A 23,322-nucleotide genomic window follows, 5' to 3' on the forward strand; every position below is an offset into this window, starting at 1 on the left:
TGAAAAAAAAAAAAGTATATTTTTATAAAAGTAAATAATATAAATGTAACAGGAAAACAGGTGGTGGCTCTGTCACCTTTGAGAATGATTAATGCTAGATGCTGTAAAGAACCAAAGAACCCCAAGTTCATTGGGAGAGTGGGTTCAAGTAGGAAAAACAACTCATCTGATGGCAGAAACCCTAAGAGAAGAAAAAAAAACTACCCAGACAGGTGAAAAGAAGGGGGAAACCCATAGAATGAACAGTCTAAGGAAAGGAAGAGGGGCCATCTGGCAAGAAATAAGTTGCAGCCACAGTCCTGACCCCACCAGTATCATATGAAGATAAGTAAGGGACATAAGGAGGGAGAATGACATTTCCACTAAAGGTGATAAGGAGGACCGTTTCCAGTATACTTTGCCCTCATTAAAAAAAAAGGGGGGGGGCCCACAGGAATAGTTACATAGGAGGGTTACAGTAGCATGATGGCTGCCAAGGTCAATAGAAATAAGGAGGTTCCATTATTACAGAGGCTCTTTTGAGGGCAGTAACCGTTTTGAGCCCAAAATAAGGGGCTTTGTGTTGGCAAAAGAACCTGAGGAAGGCCCGAGGGGGCATAGACAGTCACAATGGGGGACTATGAAGACTATTTCCTTGCCACAGGGAGTGTACAAGAAGTGAAAAAGTTATTAGGAAATGGCAGGGCTGTCTTAATGAGAGGGCACACCTGGGCACTGCCCAGGGGCCCCAGCTGCATGGGGGGCCCCTGAACTTTCCCCAAAGCAGCTGGTCCTTGAGCCCACGCTGCCCCGAAATTGGGGGCCCAATGATGGCACTGACAGTGATAGATACACAGGGGAGGCAGCCTGCCGCCCACCTACTTGATGTCCGTTTACCTGCACGGTCATCATTGTAGGAGCCCCAGAGCATTACTTTGCCCAGGGACCCATGATGCTAGTAAGATGGCCCTGGGAAATGGGTGTACCTAGCCTAGCCAAGACCTGCAGTATACCAAGGTCTAGGTGTGTGGCAATTTCAACCAGAAGAATTTGCTGGAAGAGGAAAATAAACTTTTTCTAGAATAAGGTTCCCTAGCATCACCGTGAGACAGAGGGGTGCCCAACCAAAGGTTGGAAGACACTATCTGCTGAAGATGGTGAAGATCAGGCAATTACACAAAAGGAGAATTGGTGGGACTTTAAATGAAGCATGGGGAAATGCTTCCATCCCGATTGAAGCGAACATAGGAAGGACAGTGGGACTTTAAATGAAGCAGTTTACAGGTGGGGAGTAAAAATTAAAATAATCAAGTTTAATGTGTATATAAAACATTAATGTATTGATGTATGGAAGGTGACATGTGTCAGTGCACACGATAAAACCTACATATACATATAATAATAAACATAATTAATCAAACAGTAGAAAAGATTATAATCATAAATTGAATACAGGTGTAAATTCAGCAGCACATAACATGATATAAAAGTATAAATCGTAACAAGTTTAGATGAGTATCATCTTGAGGTAGGTAACTGCATCCTTAGTGCCCGATGTATTTCTGTGTTTTTTTGTATTAAAAAAACACTTCCTCATGGGCGGATGCTGGGGATATCTGAAATGTTAATATACAATTGCGTCAAAATATTCACTAAGTGCATCAGAAAAGACAACATGTCTAATCCGGGTTCTTACAGTGTATATCACATCAGGATACAGCATGGAAAAGAGGACCAAGGGAGATATATCTCCCCCCCCCCCCCCAGGAGCTGGGGTGGTGAGAAATCCAGCACAGCGCAAAAGCACATCGGAACTGCTTCATTTAAAGTCCCACTGTCCTTCTTATGTTAAGATCAGGCAATTAGACATGCTGGAAGATCTTTGGGTTAAAGTTTGTAGAACACTTCAGTTTGGAATGGATGGAGCACATCGGTTATGTCAACGTGCACTGCTCTATGCACACTACACAATCCATAGTCACCAGGACCACCGCAAAAGAGGTTTGCCATGTTCCTACATACAGCCTGACCAAAATGAATGAATGTAGCCACCCTCTAATAAGATGCCAGAGCACAGCAGCAGATAAAAAGGAATTTGGAATAGGTTGAGAGCAATAGAAGGTACTTTGAGTTAAGAATACATTCAGTACTTACTGTATTTATTGGCGTATAACACTCACTTTTTTACCCTGAAAATAAAGGGTAAACTGTGCATGTGTGTTATACGCAGGGGGCTGTGGAAAGTTACTTTCCTGAAACCTCCCTCTTAAAGTTGGGGTGCGTGTTATACGCTGATAAATACGGTAAATTAAAACAATTGCAGTGTTCAGTGGCACTTTTAGGAGGTGCAAGCAGAACGACTTCTTGTGAAAAAGCAAAAGGCAACCTGGTGATCCTTGACCATGATACAGGAGGGAAGTGCATAACAAACTCAGGGCAGAGACTGAGGGCAATAGGCAAGTAGCGTTTTAGTGACCTCGAATGGAGAGGCCAAGCACTGGTGATGCCAAAAGAGGTTTTCCAGCAGTACCTAATAGGAAATTCTCACAAAAGAGGTGACTGAAGGGTGGCAGTGATATTAATGGCCCTGAGCATAGGGATAATGGACAAAACATTGTGCGGTCAGGATTAGGCCTTAACAACATTCAGAAACTCACATGGTTGATGATTAAAACAGGCACATCTAAATATGCAGGGATCCGGGGTAAAGCTGTCCACATTGACAGCAGTAAGAGCCAGTGGTGCGGAGGATGGCCTGTCTGCAATAGTGACCGGGAAGACTACCCTGCAGTAGAACGATTTGAAAGCTAGGCTTGAAGCACTCATGGAGGGATAAGGTCGAGGGTGGTGTAGAGGATGGTCTATGTGGACAGCTTTACCCCAGAAGCCTGCATACTTAGATGTGCATGTTTTCATCATCAACCATGTGACTTGCTAAATGTTGTACCTTTATTAAATGTAACCATATTGCTACACTTAGATGAGCATCTTCTATTTTATACTCGGTTGTGACATGATGCTACTCTTGTATCAAGACATCGCTTGTATATCAAGTCAAATATTTTTTTTTTAAATGGTCGCTCGTCTTGCAAAATGCTCTTAAACCAAGTTACTCTCAATCCAAGGTTTTACTGTATTCCATTTACAATGTGGTTCTGTGCTTTATCCACTAGATGGCGGATGGGCATAAGAAAACAATTCACTGTATTGCAATGGCACTGATCACTACCGTCAGGGTAAAAATGATTTAAAGTAACATGAAAGTCAGAAAAAGAAGGAGCTGCAATATATAAAGATCATTGTGGAACTAGCAATCCTTAAACTGCATTCTCCAGTCGAAATAGAACGACTCTATAGATTCAATAGCCACAAAGCAAGTTACACAATATAGCTGCTACATCTCGCTTAGATTACCTTATCTTCCGATATACAGAATGCAGTAGGGCCATCGCTGCACATTGTTAGAGGAGGAAGTTAGGCGCCAAGTATGTTATCTGGTCATAATGTTCCAGGCTTTCTCCCTGGTGTGGAGAAAGCCTCTTGAGGGGGCAAGCAGGAGTGTCAGGACGCCCACTAACACACAGCTCCTTTCTATATCTGCAAAGTGGAGAGTGTCCTGACACTCCTGCTCGCCCCCTGCCCCCTCAAGAGGCTTTCTCCACACCAGCGAAAAATCCTTGCATTACTGTGTGTAGTTACATACAGAAGAACAGGAAGTGCGGATTTCCCAGAAGATATAAGGACATTTAAAAGCAAAATGGAAGGATGAGGTAAGTGACGGAGGACTGCACTAAGGTAAAGGAAGCTATTTAGGGGAAAAAATGTTTTTCCCTCTAATGTCATGAAACAACTCCTCAGGTTACTTTAAACCACAAGGACTGTGAATTACCTTGCAAATGAACTCTAAGGCATCTTTTGCTGTATCTTCTGGATGGATGGCAATTAGGACTGGTTGGTCATTTGGCAAGCATACCCAGGAAGGTGTCAGGTATTCGTGCACCCATATGTCAGCATCAGCATTGTGAGAGTGGACGATGGTCAAAGGCACCTCTTTTTCCTTCTGTGAAAACAGACAATTTTTTTTTGACATAAATGTAAATGAAATCTCTTGGAGTACAGTACAGGATACAGGCTTTATATGTATAGGTCCTGGGTTATAGGCTGCTACCTTCAGGTGATTGGACACTGGCAAAGCTTTACCGAACACACCCCCTGGCGTACCCCTATAATTTTACCATGATTTTTTTTTTCTTTTATCAAGCAATACAGAATAACACAGAAAAAAGAAGGAGGATGGCCTGTGTCTTGTACGATATGAGATGAGATAAGATATGCAATTTAAGATTACATATCCAAGATATGAAATTTACAGGCAAGTCAAAATTCCTTTTACTTTAATTGTACAGTAAAGGACACAAAAAGTGTAATGCAAGTATTTGAGATATTGGGTCTCATAATTACTGTAAGGCTATAGTATCGGTTCAAGATCAGGATGAACCCTTCTTACCTGTCAATGTCCCTGGTTCTCATTTAGGGTCATAGTGTGTATACTCCTGGAGGGGCTTCCATTGGGATGGACTACGGCCCTGGTCCTGTAAAGCACCCTGCCGCCAACTTCATATACTGCACTTCATGAGTACATGAGCGCCAAAGCAGGATCCAGTGCCCAAAGCAAAATTACAGGACATCCCTACAGTGTGGGATCCAGGTACAGCTCCCAAGTTTTAACAGAGGTTGCACCAATTCAACTAGATACGTATTGAATTATTTCTCCATAAGGAAGAGGTTCCTCACCACCTTTGGACCCTTATTTCTTTTCTTTTTTTTAATTGTTTATTTATAACAGAGAAACTGGTCCACATAGACAACAACAAAGTCATTAAATAAACATTGTTACAGGTAAAGATACATATGCATGGAATACACAACATTGTTAGTGACGTGGGTTTCAACCGTTACACTATTAGGTGTGTCTCTAAAAGTTAATGGAGTTGCAGGCGTTTATGTGCCGAACTCTTCGTGCGTGTAATCTCCATATTGTGAGAGGACTCACAGTCAGAAGTAAAGAACAGCAGAAATAGAAAAAAAGGCAGAGAGAGAGAGAAAACTAAAAAAGGGAGGGGGTGGTGTACACGAACATGGATTTAGGTAATCGCCCCTTGAGGCGTTGTCGTCCCATTGTATGTCGCAGGTACTTGGGGGGCCAGGGATGACATCTGTAATGGGGTGATTGTGGGTCAGCTGTCAGGTTACCAAATCATCTCCCCTAAGGTTTGGACCCTTATTTCATGACCATTCCAATCAGGTCCACCTGTCAGTTTTTCAGGAGAACCTGATCGGACAGTCCATTTACCCCTATGAACCAGAGGGTGTAAACAGACTTGTGTTCGTTTACGCCCACCTACCTCCTATTCAGTCTGCTAGAAACAAACACAAGGGGATCTGTCCACCTCAGCCTAGGCGGATCAGATCAGAAGGCGGTCGGGTGTAGATGGGAAGTGGAGTCTGTTTACATCCGACTGCCCATAGAGCAGAGCGGGCTCTGTCCATATACACTCTAAAAACAGAGAGATCCCTTGCTGATCAAAACAGAGTCTGCCCCATGTGAAATGGGCCTAAAATACTAACAAAAAACTGAGGTCTCACCGAGAGAAGGATTACACCCAGGGGGCCCGTCCAGCAAAACGTTTCACCTGAAGGTAGCAACGTATAACCCAGGGTCTTTGAATAACTAGCTTGTGTTCTATACTGTATTTTTAAAGTGGAAGTAAACTCCCCTGGTTTGTTTGTACCTATAGATATGCCTTATTATAGGTTTACCCATAGGTATTGTAAATCTCCTAAACTTGCACTGTTTAGGAGATAGTTACTGTATACGCCGCAGATGATGTTATTGGCGCATGCGGTCTGAAGGAATGGCCGTACGTGCCATTTCTTCAGAGCCCTGTGCCGTGAACAGCATGTGCAAGAGTGACGTCATTGCGGCCCTTGCCACTCACAGCGCCAGAGCCCGCCAACCTGGAAGAAACACTGGGAATGGTGTCAGCCGTCTGAGCTGTGTGCAGGTGCCGCTGGAGGGCTTCGTTCTATGGTAAGTATTTCATAATGAGCTAGTATTCGATGCAGAAAAGCTCATTATGCCTTTTTCTTGCAGGTTTTTTTTTGGGGGGGGGGGGTTACAACTGCTTAAAGATCAGTAGCTTTAGAAAACTGCAAATGCCCCAAAAAATATTAAAATTTTCTGGCTTTAAAAGGGTCACATACTCAATTTTTTTTTACATCCACACAAACCACATAATGAGTTGCATGTGACAGTCATTTAAAATCATATATCACATGGAAAAATTGCATAGTATAAATTGCTCTAAATCACATAATTTTTCACCTAAAATGTGGTTCGAGCTATATGATAACCCTTTTATACATATACGAGAGTCTTAGGCCACGTACACACGATTGGTTAAACCGATGAGAACGGTCTCATGGACCGTTTTCATCGGTCCAAACCGATCGTGTGTGGGCGCCATCGGTTATTTATCCATCGGTTAAAAAAAAGCCAACTTATTTTAAATTTAACTGATGGATTCCTAACCGATAGTTAAAAACCGATCGTTGGTAGGCACAACCATCGGTTAAAGTTAAAGTCGACGCATGCTTGGAAGCATTGAACTTCGTTTTTTTCAGCACATCGTTGTGTTTTACGTCACTGCGTTCTGACACGATCGTTTTTTTAACCGATGGTGTGTAGGCACGACTGACCATCAGTCAGCTTCATTGGTTAACCTAGGACAACGGTCCATCAGACCGTTCTCATCGGATGGACCGATAGTGTGTACATGGCTTTAGTTTTATTGATTTTTTTTTTTTTGGAAGTCAATTACCTTGTCTTCTGATGTAGTATCATCAAAAATGCCTTCTAACGATTTCTTGACAGAGTCGGAACCATCATTAAACACCTGTCAAGTAAAAGAAAAAAAAAATTATGAGGAAAGAAAAGTAACATTTTAAAGACTTGCATCCCTCCAAGAGAATGGTGCTTTTTTTGTTAGTAGGTGAACTTAGGGCCACTTCACACCAGAAAACGGTGTAGGAAACCAGTGTTCTGTGCATGTTTCCTGTAACACATTCAAAACACACTGAATTTACATTCTGTAATAGATGTCAATGCAATGCTACCACCACCACAAGCGCAGAGCATTTGCCTGCACCGGATCGGATGGTACAGAAGTACCATGAGATCGGTTGCAGTGCATTTTTTTTTTTAACTGTAACGCATGCTTAGTTTGGGGAGATTATCATTTACTTCCTGCTGCGTCTATAAGACAAGTAAATAAAAATCTCCCCAATTACATGGACGGCCAAAAAACGGACAGGGTTTTAACCCCTTCCTAATAAAAACATGCAACCTTGGATATACATATCGTGGCGAGATGCTGGCACGTATGACAGTAGAGTGTACATGATAAAAACTCGTGTTTATCGTGAATGGGAAGTGGCAGACATTTATTTTTAATTTTACTTTTATATGCAATGTATACAAGCCGCCCAGTAGAAAGAAAATAGGACCGAAAAAAAAAAAAAAAAAAAAAAAAAAAAAAGATCATAGCCTCCATTCTGCCGATTATCACACCTGATTAAGGCTTGGCCTCCCTTGTTTTTTCTTAGAAGTTGTGTCAAGACCCCAGATAGAAGAAAACCGGCTCCTTCTCTTACTGGCAGATCGTGACATGGCTTGTGTCCGTCTTCTCACACCGGACTCTCCTGAACGAGCGGCCACCTACGGAGAGACATGAATGTCATTAAGAAGCAGGATGTACACCATTGGATCTTTTTATATCAAAGGACAAATATCAGAGATCTGTCTATTCTTAAAATGATCCATTTAGTATCTGCAATTTAAAGAATAATAAAAAAAAAAAAAAAAAAGGATAGTTATACGTGTCAATACAAATTTTAATTTTCACAGATATGGCAGCAGTGACACAAGCTGTTTCAAGTAAGTGGCAATAAGACCAGTAAACCCCCCCCCCCCCCGGACTACATGAAAAGGAAGGACGCAGTGCTTGACTATTGGCTTAAAAGACAGATATAATGCACTTTGCAGAGGTAGAGATGATGGTACAGGGAAGTGTCTGAACCCATGACATCAAATTAAAAAAAAAAAACATTTATAGACAGTAGGTAAGACAGTAGGTAAGTAGGACCACAATAAATGGAAAAAGGGAACCCGGTTGAACAAAAACCCCTTCCGAATAGTGGAATGTTGAAACGTGATGCAGATTGTGGCAACACATCCAAATATAGACCGAAAAAAAAAAAAACCAAGGATGAACATGGACTTTAAATTGATAGCCACTAGTAGACCCAAATGAGATAAAAAAACGAAATGTATTATATCATAGTAAAAACCACTTTAAAGTCAAATCTTGAATTCGAAACAAGCAATTTCATTTATGATATTGTCTCAAACAGGTGTGGCCTATGTGAACACAAAATAACCTGTAGGTATGCCCATAGATATGGTGACTCTGTGGCTGGAATTTAGAGAATGTCTTTCATATCAGGGCCCCACCAGAAATCAAAGTACAGGGGGATTGTTAAGCATATCGCTTACAACTTCCTCAGGGGATCCTCGGTACCAATAGGATCCACTGAGGAAGCTGTTTCGGCATTTCAACTGGTTAGTGCGGGGTAATGCAACTTCTGCACATGCGCAGGAGTGTGTCATCCTGGCACACAGGACCGGTGATGTATGTTTACATGCCGCAGAAGACTGCAAGATAACGGGTATATTTTATTGCAGAAGAGACTTTGTATATTTCTTCTGAGATAATAGCCTGCCCACTTGCAGTCAGTTATCAAATGTCTTCAGTTCCGCGTGAATTTTTTGGTAAAAGTAGAACTAAATTATATAATGCGAATGGTGGAGTTATTGGCCATGAGCCGTGAAAATTCCACCATGTTCAGAGACTTGTGGTTTCCATAGATGGCATTCTCCGATTCCCCAGAATGATTGCCATTTTCAAGCTGTTGGGCACTTGTATCAATCACCTGAGTTAATGCTGGGTTGACCCTTCCAATCGGGCACCCCCCTCCCATTACTTCCCTCCCTCTCATGATCTTCTCCTATCCAATTTAAATTTGGAAAACGTGGCACTTACTAAGGTACTAAACCAGCCTATGATACGAGCTTCACTACCACAGAATTACGTATTTCTCCTAGTTTTTGTCAAGTCTGCTTCAACACACAGCTCGATTCTCTTCACTCCACCTATACCAGGCGTGTCTAAAGTCCGGGCCCGAGGGCCAATTGCGGCCCACATTCTAGTTTAATATGGCCCCCCTCGTGATTTGTATGTATCTTTTGTGGCTCCCAGGGCCACAAAAGATATGTATCGTATGTATTGGCTCTGCCTCGGAGGGGGCGGTACGAGTACCACCAGAGTACATACAGGAGAATTTCCTGTATACTCGGCGGCATCTGTAATAGGAAGTCCCGTATCCTGGGCTGCCATTTGAGGACTGTTCTGTCCATCATAGGAGGCCACCAAGTAAACAGGAGATTCTCCTGTATGTAATCTGGCGCTCTTAGAAAAAAGTTTGAACACCCCTGACCTACACTGACCTCATTAGAGAAGTTGCCCAAGTGGACACCTGAGCCCGTAACGGTTGGAAGAGGCTCACTTGTGCCGATTGCTATTCCTTGCAGATTATAATCTGTCATTGAGTGTACCACCATTACTGCAGCATTATGTCAAATCGTTCTTTTTGGCTACGGTCACTGTGCCATAAACTTTAATTAAAACTTTATTCTTTAAAATACATTTTTTGCTAAAAGTGATGGCTTACTATAAATCCATTCTAAATAAGCCCAACGATTTTACGACGGAGTGCTATAAAGCAGCACAGAAGACGTTCCGCCGTTATCTCATGGTGTTGAAGGTCTCCCACCTGCAAGCTGTTCTTTTATGGCTGTACGGGGGTGGGGGGTAGCACAGGATGAAGTAACAGACTCACCAACCTGCCGGAAGCATCAATTATAGAGTTCTCATCTGTTTTAATACGTTCCCACACATTAATCTATGATATGCCAATCTCCAACGTGAAGTACGCAGAAGGTGCTGAATACTAAGTGCTCTTTAAAGCCTATGTGCACAGGCCATACATCCGCACATTCAGGTAGATAATGTACATGCTATTCAGGGAGCGGGGATCTGGAACACAAGTGTCCTACAGGATAATGACTTTTATGTGCGAGGAACAGAAGGCAGATTGCCTGTGGGAGTGAAGCTCTGGCAATCTAACTGTCCATGTTCTCTAACACCTGTTTTCCTGGCAATCACTTCCTGCTACTGCCATACCAGGAAACTGGGAGATCAGTGGAAATCTGCAATGATTATTAAAAAAAAAAAACCCTAACTAAATGGCATTTACTGTACTTTGCATAAAGCACTGTTCATAAAAAAAAAATGAGGACTCCCTCTGGTGCATCCAAGTGTTGCTGATCTCTTGCTGCCTTTTTTTGCAGCCATTTCACATCTACATGCACCCTAGCCATGGCTGAATGACATGTTTTAAGGCAGATTTCCTAATGGTGACCACAGTGAGCCGAGCCTGTCCAACGTGTTGTGGTCTTCATCTGATGCATGCATGACAGTGTGACAATGCAAAAGGACAATTGGGGGACAGGAGAGTTGACACCCTAGAATAGGGTGACCAGACATTCCCAGTTTCAGGGGACAGCGGAACTGCCGCTTTGATCATTCTTATAGTGCATAGGATCGGCGGCTGAAGATGGTGATATCTGAATGATGCCTGTAGCTGCAGGCATCATTCAGATATCACCGCACAAAGCCGAGGACGTTAAAAGACGGCCTTCGGTTGTAAAGTGGTTAAGACCATCAACTACATGTCTCTATGTATCTAGCAATCAAATTCTGATAAACAGTCCTGCTGGAAAAATTCCATTCAGTTCGTAATTGCAGCCAGTGATTAGAATAGTGTATTCTGATGAGGATGTCCCGCTGTCAGAATAAAATAATACAGCGGGGAGGATTTCTGCATCCAAATCAAAACGAGTAGATGGGAGGAATGGGGGTCAGTTTTTTTGATTTGACCTGCTAGCTCACAGGTGTCAAACACAAGGCCCGCGGGTCGAACCTGTCCCTCCAGGCCATTTGATATGGCCCTCGCACCTCTCCTGCAGCTCCAGCCCTGATCCAGACCCTGTACTTTGCTTTCAAGCAATGCATTCATCTTCTTCCCAGCAGCAGAATAAGGTAAGGGTGGTGCACTGTGATGTAAGGGAGAGTGGGGGACTCAACTTCTGACGGTGGGGTGACCTTTGACACCTAATGTAAGGGGAGGGTATGCGCTGGGCATCTAATCTTACAGATACAACCGGCCCTTTGACGCCATTCCTAATGCTCATGCGGCCCACGATAAAATTGAGATGGACACCCCTGCGCTAGCTAAACAAAACTGACCCATGTGTGGCCAGCGTTGGTGATGAATCTGTGGGCACCAGTGTTGCAGCATGGAGGAAGGCTGCAGGAACTAGAAATAAAGGTATTACAGCTTATTCCTCTACCTCTAGACCTAAGGAGCATTTAAACACTTCCAGCACTGGGTGGCCCACTGCAAGGGGAGTTAGGCTTTAGGCCCTGTACACACGACCAAACATGTCCGCTGAAACTGGTCCGCGGACCAGTTTCAGCAGACATGTTCGGTCGTGTGTACGGCCGACCGGACAATTGTCCGGCGGATCGGACAGGTTTCCAGCGGACAAATGTTTCTTAGCATGCTAAGAAACATGTCCGCTGGAAGCCTGTCCGTCGGACATGTTCGGTCGTCTGTACAGACTCACCGTACATGTCTGCTTGGCCGAAAGCCCTCGCATGCGTCGTAGTGATTAGACGCATGCGTGGAAGCATTGACCTTCCAGGGCCGCGCACGCCGCCGCGTCATCGTCGTGGCGATGGCGCGGCCACGTCACCGCGTATCGTGTACGTGCGGATTTCTGTCTGATGGTGTGTACAACCATCAGACAGAAATCTCGAGCGGACAGTCCGCTCCTCTGTACGGGGCCTTAAAGTACACTGTATGTCCAAAACTACCTATACAGCTAGTCCAAGTTCATAAAACTGATAACCAAAACAACATGTAAAAAGCAGTGTAAAAATACAATTATATACATTTTTTTTTTTTTTTTTTTACACACACACTAAAGTAAAACTGCAAAAGAAATTACCAGGGCATGAAACGAGGACACAGAGAAAATTCCCAAGCGGCCCATGGCAACTTTAGTGGGTCGGCTTGCAAAAGCAAGTAAGCGTTTTGGGTTTGGCAGTTCGCCCCCCTGCAGGCTGGCAAGATAGCAGCGATAGCGGAACAAATCCATCTGGAACTGCTCGAGGTTCTGCTCCCAGACGAAGATCTGCCGGGAGAGAAGAGTGTGTCATGAAAAGAGAGGATAACTAAAATCAAAAAGGTGTAAAATAACAAATGCATACATAAAATAATTTTAAACGTTCTTGTCAATTAAAACGTTACAAAACCCACAACACTAGAATCAGTCTATATGTAGTAAAGCATGCTTGTTATACTCACTGTGGAGCCTAAGGGGTTAATCCTCTGCATTGTGTAAAAAGGCTGTTTTATCCTGTATGCACAGATCCTTCCCTCATGCACTGTCTATCTGGGGAAAGCCACCTAACACCGACAGGGTAGCCGACTGGCACATGCTCAGTTGTGTCTTATGCTAGAGAGAACAGTTTGTTCTCAGAGCTAGCCAGGTCACATGATATTGATATCACATATGTGGGCGTGTATACAGGCTGCAGTGGAAATCTCCTCCTTCCTGAACCTTCAGCAATGGAGAAACTGTTCAGTTTATTGCTGACCTTGGTATACCAGATCAGCCAAAAGGGTATAGTAGCAGTATTTTAATGTAAAAAGATTTATAAGCTGTGGGCACTGTGGGGGGGTACGGGCAGATGAACCATTTTCATATTACTGTGTTTAGCAACACCAAGTTTAAAAAAGTTGTAACATACAAATGTAAACACACTTGTTGGGGGTGCCTGTGTACACAAACGTTGCTTGCGCTACATGTTACATATCGCCACACATGTCAAAGTAAGAGCAACAATTCTTAGGCCATTATTCACGGTCAACTATAAATGGGCCCCAAAGAAAATTATAGGGTACCGAAGTTTGTTGTCCTTCTACAGATCTGCTTAAATTTTAAAGCTCGTCATATTGGGTATCTATTTCCTCAGCACAACCTCATCTTGTATATCAATATTGCATTTATGTGCCCAACAATGAACTTTAGTGGGGGTATTTTACTGAACACTTGAGCTTGACAAACCATTGCGCAAATATTGCATGTTATAAAACATGGAACTACCACTATTTTGTTCTCTAGCGTTTCTTCTTTCAGAAAAAAATGTATATAAAAATGTTTTAAAACCCTTCCACCCCCTCGAACCCCATCATACAAGGCTAAATTGTCTTTTCTGGTAGAAAAATATGTATTCACCTAAAACCGTTACCAGGTACCTCATGCCATTTCCTGCTGTGATGAGCATGATCAAGGAGTGCAGATCATCACTCACAACCCCAGCCCACTAACATCCCATTGCAAAAGGGTAGTGCAAAGGAGGGTTGAAAGTGGACTGTTTTTTGCCCGAGTTAGGCTTTAAGCAACTGTGTGGCAATCCCTGTACCATGGTAAACATCAACAAAAACAGTCTGTCATGGTGCAACTCATAGTGAACCTCAATGCAAACAACTTTGCATGTTCAGGCACAGAGAGGGTCTATAGAGCTCAGTAGAGCTAGAGGTGCAAATAGAGGGGGGAAAAAGAACCCTAATTCACAGACAGATATCAATGGATGGCAGGTGGTTAAGTGATAATAACCCCAGAAAAACTGGTCCAACCATTTATAGCTGTCAAAAGTTAAGCCCCGTACACTCCATCAGTTTTCCTGCAGGTTTTTCTCTGCAGGTTTACCAAAACCATGTAGTGCAAGGGCCTGCCTGATTGCATGCAAATTGAAACTCTTAGGCCTCGTACACACGATAGGTTAAACAGAAGACAACGGTCTGATGGACCGTTTTCATCGGTCAAAACCGATCGTGTGTGGGCCCCATAGGTTAGTTAACCATCGGTTAAAAAGCCAATTTGCTTTAAATTTAACCGATGGATTCCTAACCGATGGGAAAAAAACAATCGTTAGTAGGCACAACCATTGGTTAAAAATCCACGCATGCTCAGAATCAAGTTGACGCATGCTTGGAAGCATTGAACTTTGTTTTTTCAGCACGTCGTTGTGTTTTACGTCACCGCGTTCTGACACGATCCGTTGTTTAACCAATGGTGTGTAGGCGTGACGGACCATCAGTCAGCTTCATCGGTTAATCGATAAAACGGTCCATCAGACCGTTCTCATCGGATGGACTGATCGTGTGTACGCGGCTTTAAGGTTTGACCTCATATTAGATGGTTTTGGTAAACCTGAAGAGAAAAACCTGCAAGAAAACCGCAAGTGTGTATGGGGCTTTAGTCCAGAGCTGTAGCCAATGGACTGTGTGAACGGGCTTTGGGCCAATGTCAAGAGCAGGGCTTTTTTTCCAGGGGGAACTTGGTGGAACTCAGTTCCACCACCTCTGGTTCAGACCCTTTGGTGCCTGCTCACCACAATCACTTGTAAACACAGACATTCGGCATCTGTGTTTACAAGGGACAGCTCTTCTTTTGTGTGCAACCCCCCTGAACTCTGCACTCTGTATTATGCAGTGCAATTATGGTATTTAATGCCCCTTTAAGACCCTCCTACTGTATGTGAAATCTGACCACACCCACTATTTTGATGTTGTTTGGAGGTTTTGTGTAGGGGAGGGGTTTTGGGGGGGATCGTAGTTGAGTTCCAGCACCTATTGTTTGAGAAAAAAAGCCCTGGTCAAGAGTATCACATTGGCACCCGTTTGAGATGCTTCTGTGCACATTTAGAAGTCACTGACAAAGATATATGCAGGGTTTGACAAATTTGCTTGGAATCTAGGAGCCAGTTAAAAAAGTTAGGAGCCAGAAAACGCACCCCGTCCCGACGAGCTTGCGCGCAGAAGCGAACACATACATGAGCAGCGCCCGCATATGTAAACGGTGTTCAAACCACACATGTGAGGTATCGCCGTGATTGGTAGAGCGAGAACAATAATTCTAGCCCTAGACCTCCTCTAACTCAAAACATGCAACCTGTAGATTTTTTTTTAAACGTCACCTATGAAGATTTTAAAGGGTAAAAGTTTATCGGCATTCCACGAGCGAACGCAATTTTGAAGCGTGACATGTTGGGTAAGAATTTATTAGGCGTAACATTATCTTTCATAATATAAAAAAAAAAATGGGGATAACTTTACTGTTTTATTTTTTAATTAAAAAAAGTGTAATTTTTTCCCAAAAAAGTGCGCTTGTAAGACCGCTGCGCAAATACGGCGTGGCAGAAAGTATTGCAACGATCGCCATTTTATTCTCTGGGGTGTTAGGATAAAAAAATATATATAATGTTTGGGGGTTCTAATTAGAGGGAAGAAGATGGCAGTGAAAAATTTTGAAAAATTACGTTAGAATGGCTGTTTAACTTGTAATGCTTAACTTGTAATACCAACGGCCACCACCAGATGGCGCCAGCTCACACATCTGGTGGTAATAACTTGTAATACCAACGGCTCACCACCAGATGGCGCCAGCTCACAAAAAACAAACAAAAAATTTTTTTTTTTTTTTTGCCCACCTTCCAAGCCAAGTCGCCAGGACACCAATTTTTTTTTTTTTTGCCCACCTTCCAAGCCAAGTCGCCAGGACACCATTTCTAATCGCCATTGCGACCTGGCGCCCGGGATTTGTCGAGCCCTGGATATATGACATGCAGTTAACCATCTGACCTGCTTCAACTCAGTTTTGCACCAGTATAGACTTGTATGGGAATATAAAACCCATCTGAAGCGAGCAGCTGTATCGTAGTTCTATCATTGCTACAAATCCTCAACTCTCCTAACCAGCCCAAGGCCAACCAAAGAATCTCTAAGTGTTTGTTCTATGATAATTATGCCTCATCCTTCCATCCACCTTATATACCTTCTGTTTGTGTAACCTTCTTGCATGTCTACAACAAAGAAAATGTAAATACTCTTTCCCTTTAGTCTATATTTATGATGAAGGCGCAGTGCCTCACAGCAAGACGTCAACAGGAATGAGTCATTAATTTGGGTGTTGTCTATTAAACGTCCAAAAGAAAGGGAACTGTCTCATTTGAGTTATTGCTCGGTGAACAATAAAGGGTCACAATACATTGGGGTGTGACTCCGGGCCACACAGGTGATTGAAAAACAATGTTTGCTCAGGGAATTTCTTACCATGGATTAAACCTGATTTATGAAGATGCACAACAAAGCAAATTAGTTCTGTTAGAAGTCTTTTGTCTGGTAGGTACATCTAATGGGTTCAGATGGCATTTCTGGCATATTCTGATCAGGACACATTTCAGTGTCCAAGCTTCCCTTCCCCTAGAGGTGTACTTTGGTTTTGTGCCGCCCTAGGCAAGACTAAAAGGAGATGGCCCCCCCCCATCTAAATTTGTCCCACCCATTCCTTCTCAAGTGGGGGGTGAGAGATGGGAAGGGGACTCCCCTATCCCCCCCCCCATACTACAACAAGAGACTTCCCCCCCCCCCCCAAAAAAAAAAAAAAAAACACCGGACTCTCACCACCTTACAGCCCGCTTGTTACTTTTTACCAGCTGTGCGTAGAAAGGCTGCCGAGACACGATCACTGCTCAGGACTCCTACCTGCTCTGCCAATTGAGCTACTTCTAGGATCGGAGGCTGCAGCCACCCCTGCTTCCTGCTTCACTCCCCTGTCACCAGTCAGTCCACGGCCGCCCCTGGTGTCACCCCCTCTGGTGGGTGTCACCTAGGTGCATTCCACACACTCCCCCACAGCAACGCCACTGCTTCCCTGCAGTCCTCGTAGAGTCCCTTCTGCCTGGGGCGGCACCGCCCCCCTGAAAAATGCAGCCCAAGGCAAACGTCACCACGCATCAGCTGGCAGCCTAAGGCCAGGTTCACACCTATGCGAATTGAGTGCGGTTTAAACCGCATCTAATTCGCAGGACATTTCAAAATACATTGTTTTCAATGAGGCTGGTTCACATATGTGCGATGCATCCGCACTGCGTATTGCCTCCAAACCGCATGCGGTTTTTATGTCTTGCGGTGCGGCTCAGGTGCGAATTCAGTCCCATTATCTTCTATGGGTATGCATCTAATTCGCACATGTGTTCAGTTTTCTGCAGGAATTTCTCTCATTCAGCTCAATACAATTCTCCCCCACTCTCCTCTCACCCGGAACTTCTCCCAGGTCTCCAAATTCGCACCTGATCTGCAGCTAAACCGCAGTTGATCTGCAGAACACCCTCTAGAGAAATTTGCAACGAGAACGCAGCTCCAAAACGCAACGCACTAGTGTGATTCCGGCCTAAAAGCTTGCATTGCAGCTGCGTGTTTATATGCATTTTCCTTCGTTGTGCCCGAGAAGAATTTTTGGGGCTAAAACACCAATGATTTATCGCACTATGAAGTTCCTCTCTTCTGTTTTTTTAAATATCTTAAATTCTGCTGGTGGAGTATTGAGAGGAGCATTCGTGAAGTGGTTTATCCATCCTGACTAGCCGCTTTGGAAGTGGACTGGGTGGAAGTCTGCAGCTGACTTTCATTGATACTAGGTGAGCCTGACTCTTCCAATTTGGAGTCCATCACAAAACCAAACATATTCCAAAAAAAAAAAAAAAAAGAGAGAGGATGGCCTGTTTTGGCAAGAGGCCATCCGGCGGTTTGGCTCACTTTGTCTGATTTTTAACATCCGACTCGTCACCATCGCAGATTGTGGATAACGATAAAGTGAGGGAACACCTGTGTTAATTTGAATTTAGCTCTACTTTTTTTTTTTTTTTTGGGACTTTCATTTAATCTGTGTTCTAGTTTTATCCTCGTTTTATTTTCTACATTTTTCATGGTTTAAAACCTTAATTTAATCAATACATTTTTGTACATCGTGTTTTGCACCTTAATCATTAATTTGATTATCTTATTCACTTGATCATTTTTATGTTTGTTTTTGATCACTAAGTGAATATATATATATATATATATATATATATATATATATATATATATATATATATATATATATATATATATATATATATATATATATATATATATATATTATAAATTAAGTATTTAATGCTTGGAAATAGCACATATATACCCGCATTTAATATAAATTAATCACTTTTAAGATTTATGGTATGAATCATTTAGTTACTTGGGTGAGCCCATAATAACCAAGCCATAAACGCCTTGTTTGCCCCGTGGTAAATACGCCCCTGCCTATCCCGCCAGGTTCCTGGGCCAGAAGGAAATTATGGTGTTGGAGCTTTGCTCAGTCAGAATAGTCCAATACTATATACCCGTCAGAGCCCTTTAGGATACCACCCAATGCAAAACAGAACTTGTAAGAGAACACTGAAAGAAGAGAAGGAGCATAAAAAGGTGACTTTTGACCCAAGTTGGCCACTTTATCTTGGTGTACCTGATCGAGGATTGTTTTCTTCTTTTTGTTGTCAGTCACAGAAGAAAGCTGCATCTCTCCCATTTTCTTCATCTTCTCGTCCATGTCTATCTTCTGCTCCAGTTTTTTTATTTCTGACTTCAGCAGTTTGACCGTATCCTCCTTATGGTGCTGCCTGGCTACGGTGGTGGCACAAGCGGAATGGATGGCGGTGATCCAGTTCTCCAGCTCTGTCTGGCTGTTGGTCTAAAAAGGAGCAGAGAACAATGGACCTATTAAAACTGTTATACAAAAGATCCGTGGACAGGGCACACCTGTACACAGCCTCACCTCTATAGAGAAACAGAATAAAAGTTAAACAAATCAGGACTGATATAAATGAACCAAATTCCTTAAGCCCGTATACATGGGCCGACATTCGGTCTGTGTGTATGCCAGCGAGTTCGACAGAAGCACGTTGAACGAAAAAAAATGGAGTAGCGTGTGCCATGAAAAACGGAAACGTAAAAAAAAAAAAAGAAAAAAAAAGTGTGTACCAGGCTTTACTTGGTCCTCGTTACGAAATGGTTTTCAAATCTACACTGGGAAAATCTAGCCATGGATTGTACTTACCTTCAAAATCAAAACTCCAAGATGGACACACAGACAGAGTGGCTTCCATCAGCTTCCACTTTTTTTTTGCTAAAGTCTAAAGCACAACTTTACTCTCTCAGTCAACATTGACCAATTTTAATACTTATGCTGCTAGCAATAGTAAATAGACAAGGTGGTATGTTATATTTACTGGTTTTAAACTTTTTTTTTTTTATATTTATTCAGTTACTTAATGGTTTCTATGCCTGGGTAAACGAGGCGATACATCCCAGGAGTCTTCAGTAGGGGAGGAAGGGTTTTCACAGTTAAGCACACTTCCCTGCCTGCATGGTTGAGCTAAGGGCAGATGGATTCCAGGAAGTAAATGATACATTAAATTATCTGCCCTTACGCAAGATGACCACAGATGATTTCTGAGCAAAATGAAGCATGGAGACCTGAATGAATGGGGGAGTTTGCTTCAACTTTTAACCACTTAAGCCCCGCACCAATATGCTGCTAAATGCCCAAAGGCGTTTTTACAATTCGGCACTGCGTCGCTTTAACAGACAATTGCGCGGTCGTGCGACGTGGCTCCCAAACAAAATTGACGTCCTTTTTTCCCCACAAATAGAGCTTTCTTTTGGTGGTATTTGATCACCTCTGCGGTTTTTATTTTTTGCGCTATAAACAAAAATAGAGCGACAATTTTGAAAAAAAATGCAATATTTTTTACTTTTTGCTGTAATAAATATCCCCCAAAAACATATATAAAAAAAATGTTTTCCTCAGTTTAGGCCGATACGTATTCTTCTACCTATTTTTGGTAAAAAAAAAAAAATCGCAATAAGCGTTTATCGATTGGTTTGCGCAAAATTTATAGCGTTTACAAAATAGGGGATAGTTTTATTTTTTTTTTTTTTTATTTTTTTACTACTAATGGCGGCGATCAGCGATTTTTTTCGTGACTGCGGCATTATGGCGGACACTTCGGACAATTTTGACACATTTTTGGGGCCATTGTCATTTTCACAGCAAAAAATGCATTTAAATTGCATTGTTTATTGTGAAAATGACAGTTGCAGTTTGGGAGTTAACCACAGGGGGCGCTGTAGGAGTTAGGGTTCACCTAGTGTGTGTTTACAACTGTAGGGGGGTGTGGCTGTAGGTCTGACGTCATCGATTGTGTCTCCCTATAAAGGGGATGACACGATCGATGCTGCCGCCACAGTGAAGCACGGGGAAACCGTGTTTAAAGCGGGGGTTCACCCTGTTAAAAAAAAAAAAAAAATGTTTTTTTTTTATTATACCATTACATTCGGCATCGTAGCGCGAGCTACGGTATGCCGGTCTTACATTTTTTATCCCCGTACTCACTGTGCTATGGCTCATTGAAGATTCCGGGGAATGGGCGTTCCTATGGTGAGAGAAGGTGATTGACGGCCGGCCCTGGCACGTCACGCTTCTCCGGAAATAGCCGAAATAGGCTTGGCTATTCACGGCGCCTGCGCATAGCCTGTGCGCATGCGCCGTGAAGAGCCGAGACCTACTCCGGCTGTCTTCGGGGAGCGTGACGTGCCAGAGCCGGCCGTCAATCATCCTCCCTCTCCATAGGCACGCCCATTCCCCGCGGGAGTCGGATTCTTCAATGAGCGATAGCACAGTGAGTACGGGGATTAAAAATTTAAGACCGGCATACCGTAGCTCGCGCTACGATGCCGAATGTAATGGTCTAATGATGTGAAGGAGGGTGAACCACCGCTTTAAATTCGGCTCTCCCCGTTCTTCAGCTCCGGGGTACGATCGCGATGGAGCGGCTATAAACGAATAGCCGCGCCGTCGTCCCGGATCGCTCCCTGCGGGAATCCGACCGCCGCATGTAGCGGGGGGGTCCCGATCGGACCCCTGACCCGCGTAAAGGCAAGGACGTACCTGTACGCCCATTTGCCTGTACATGCCATTCTGTGGACATAGATATACATGCGGCGGTCGGGAAGTGGTTAATAATTCAACCCCATGATCTATTCCATAGCTCCCAACTGTCCCCAATTTGGAACAATGTCACTCTGTCCTCCTCATTTGTCCCTCACTTTGTTCTGATCTATATAGTTCAAATAAAATGCACTATTTATATTTCAAAAAGGGTTTCTCGGTGCTAAACCTTTCATCTAATTTCTAAATTGCAGCACTGGGAAGTATGCTATAATTAAAGTGCTAGGAGAGGGGTGCAGAAAAGGATAAGTAAGCTAACATGCATCTCTTACAATGGGAGTTATCAAGCCATGCTGCCATGTCAAGCCTAGTACACATCACTAGTGTACTAGGCTTAACTGACAGCTCAGGTCAGAGCTGCTTTACTAACAATCCAATGTTAGTACAGTGATCTCCCCTGCTGCGCTATTGTGTTTTGACAGGGGGGCACACCCCCCCCCAACCAGATAACTTAAGTCAGCGCTCTCAGCCATTGACAGTGCTTATCGGCAGCTGGTTTTCCACCATTCTCGTCCAACAGAAGCTTGCCGAACAGCCAACTTCTGTTGAACCGGCTGCCATACCAACGGGCCGAAGCTTGGCCGTTTTAATTGAACCAGCCAATGTCATCCGATATTCGGCCCGTGTGCACTAGGCTTTAGCCTCCATATTGCATGATCACGATAGACACATGAACAGCAGCTCCTGATAGTTTCTAGGGTGCAGATCTATTGCACTCTTGATTAAAGTGGGCTAAATACTTCACAATTGAATTGTAAAATTGCATTCAGATCTACCAACATCTGTGTAGAGGGCTGGCCTGATTGAATACAAATTTCCTAAACTGTTGGGGCAGCGCTTCACATCTCATAGTTTTGATTAATATACAAGGAGATTATGGCTCATTGGTAAGAACACATTTTGAAAAGGGGTTTAATATAGATTACAACTGGTCGGAAATTCCTCCACGTGAGGGACCCAATAAATACTTAAAGCGGGGGTTCACCCGTACATAACACTTTTTAGCCTTAGATTCCTGCTCGTTTTGTCTAGGGGAATCGGCTAGTTGTTTTAAAATATGAGCTGTACTTACCGTTTCCGAGATGCATCTTCTCCGCCGCTTCCGGGTATGGGCTGCGGGACTGGGCGTTCCTATTTTGATTGACAGTCTTCCGAGATGCTTCCGACGGTCGCATCCATCGCGTCACGATTTTCCGAAAGAAGCCGAACGTCGGTGCGCAGGCGCAGTATAGAGCCGCACCGACGTTCGGCTTCTTTCGGCTACTAGTGACGCGATGGATGCGACCGTCGGCAGCCTCTCGGAAGACTGTCAATCAAGAAGGAACGCCCGCTCCCGAAGACCCATACCCGGAAGCGGCGGAGAAGATGCATCTCGAAAACAGTAAGTACAGCTCATATTTTAAAACAACTAGCCGATTCCCCTAGACAAAACGAGCATCCATCTAGCATCCATCTAAGGGGAAAAATTGTTTTATGGGTGAACTCCCGCTTTAAGAGCTTCTGGCCTAGATGTGGTTAAACTAAAAAATAAAAAATAAATGATTACTTGCAAGAGTGACAGACATAGTGATTAAAAGACCCTGGCACAGATATGATGGTGTCTATGGACCGTTCTTTGCGTTTAATAAAATGAAGCCAACATAATCGATGCCACTTTGGAAGAGTAGCACCTGTAGTTTCTCTACGTGATCTGTAGAATTAAATGGTATTGTTCGCTGACATAGCAGGAGATATGCCAGAGACCTGTGTGTTATTGCTGGAAGAGGACAAGTTTACTCTCGGCTTTCTGTGAATGGAAGGTTTCTTAATGAGTCTTTAATGGTTCTCCAGCATCAAGAGCAAATATTTGGGCAAGGTGGTGCTTCCAGCACTGTCTCTGAGGAATGCCATGAGCACAGCTAAAAATATTTCACTCCATCCTGTAAACCAGCCAAGGAACTGTTTACTATTACCCTTCTGTGTCACTTTTCAACCCGAGAAGTAATTGAAAAATGTTCTGTGATTTACCACCAGTGTGGTTACTGGTACTGGAAGTGAAGAGGTAGTGAATCTGCTCAATAGGTGCAAATCGAGACACGAAAAAAAAAAAAAAAAAAAAAAATCTTAACACCTGGGGCCAGATTCACAGAGAATTGCCCAGG

The 23,322-nt window shown here is 43.3% G+C and overlaps 1 protein-coding gene across 5 annotated transcripts in view; it reads right to left on the reverse strand.

The window, feature by feature from the left end:
- Nucleotides 1-23,322, reverse strand: part of TIAM1 (TIAM Rac1 associated GEF 1) — a 569,717-nt gene that overhangs the window by 132,779 nt on the left and 413,616 nt on the right. For all 5 annotated transcript variants that reach the window (XM_040338862.1, XM_040338863.1, XM_040338861.1 and 2 more), the window contains 5 exons: nucleotides 18,638-18,862; nucleotides 12,230-12,415; nucleotides 7,610-7,756; nucleotides 6,861-6,935; nucleotides 3,869-4,039 (listed from right to left, as the gene is read on the reverse strand). In XM_040338862.1, coding sequence (XP_040194796.1) covers nucleotides 3,869-4,039; nucleotides 6,861-6,935; nucleotides 7,610-7,756; nucleotides 12,230-12,415; nucleotides 18,638-18,862 — 804 coding nt within the window. The remainder of the gene's footprint in view (nucleotides 1-3,868; nucleotides 4,040-6,860; nucleotides 6,936-7,609; nucleotides 7,757-12,229; nucleotides 12,416-18,637; nucleotides 18,863-23,322) is intronic.

The sequence above is a fragment of the Rana temporaria genome, chromosome 2 (assembly GCF_905171775.1).
Source record: "Rana temporaria chromosome 2, aRanTem1.1, whole genome shotgun sequence".
NCBI lineage: Eukaryota > Metazoa > Chordata > Amphibia > Anura > Ranidae > Rana > Rana temporaria.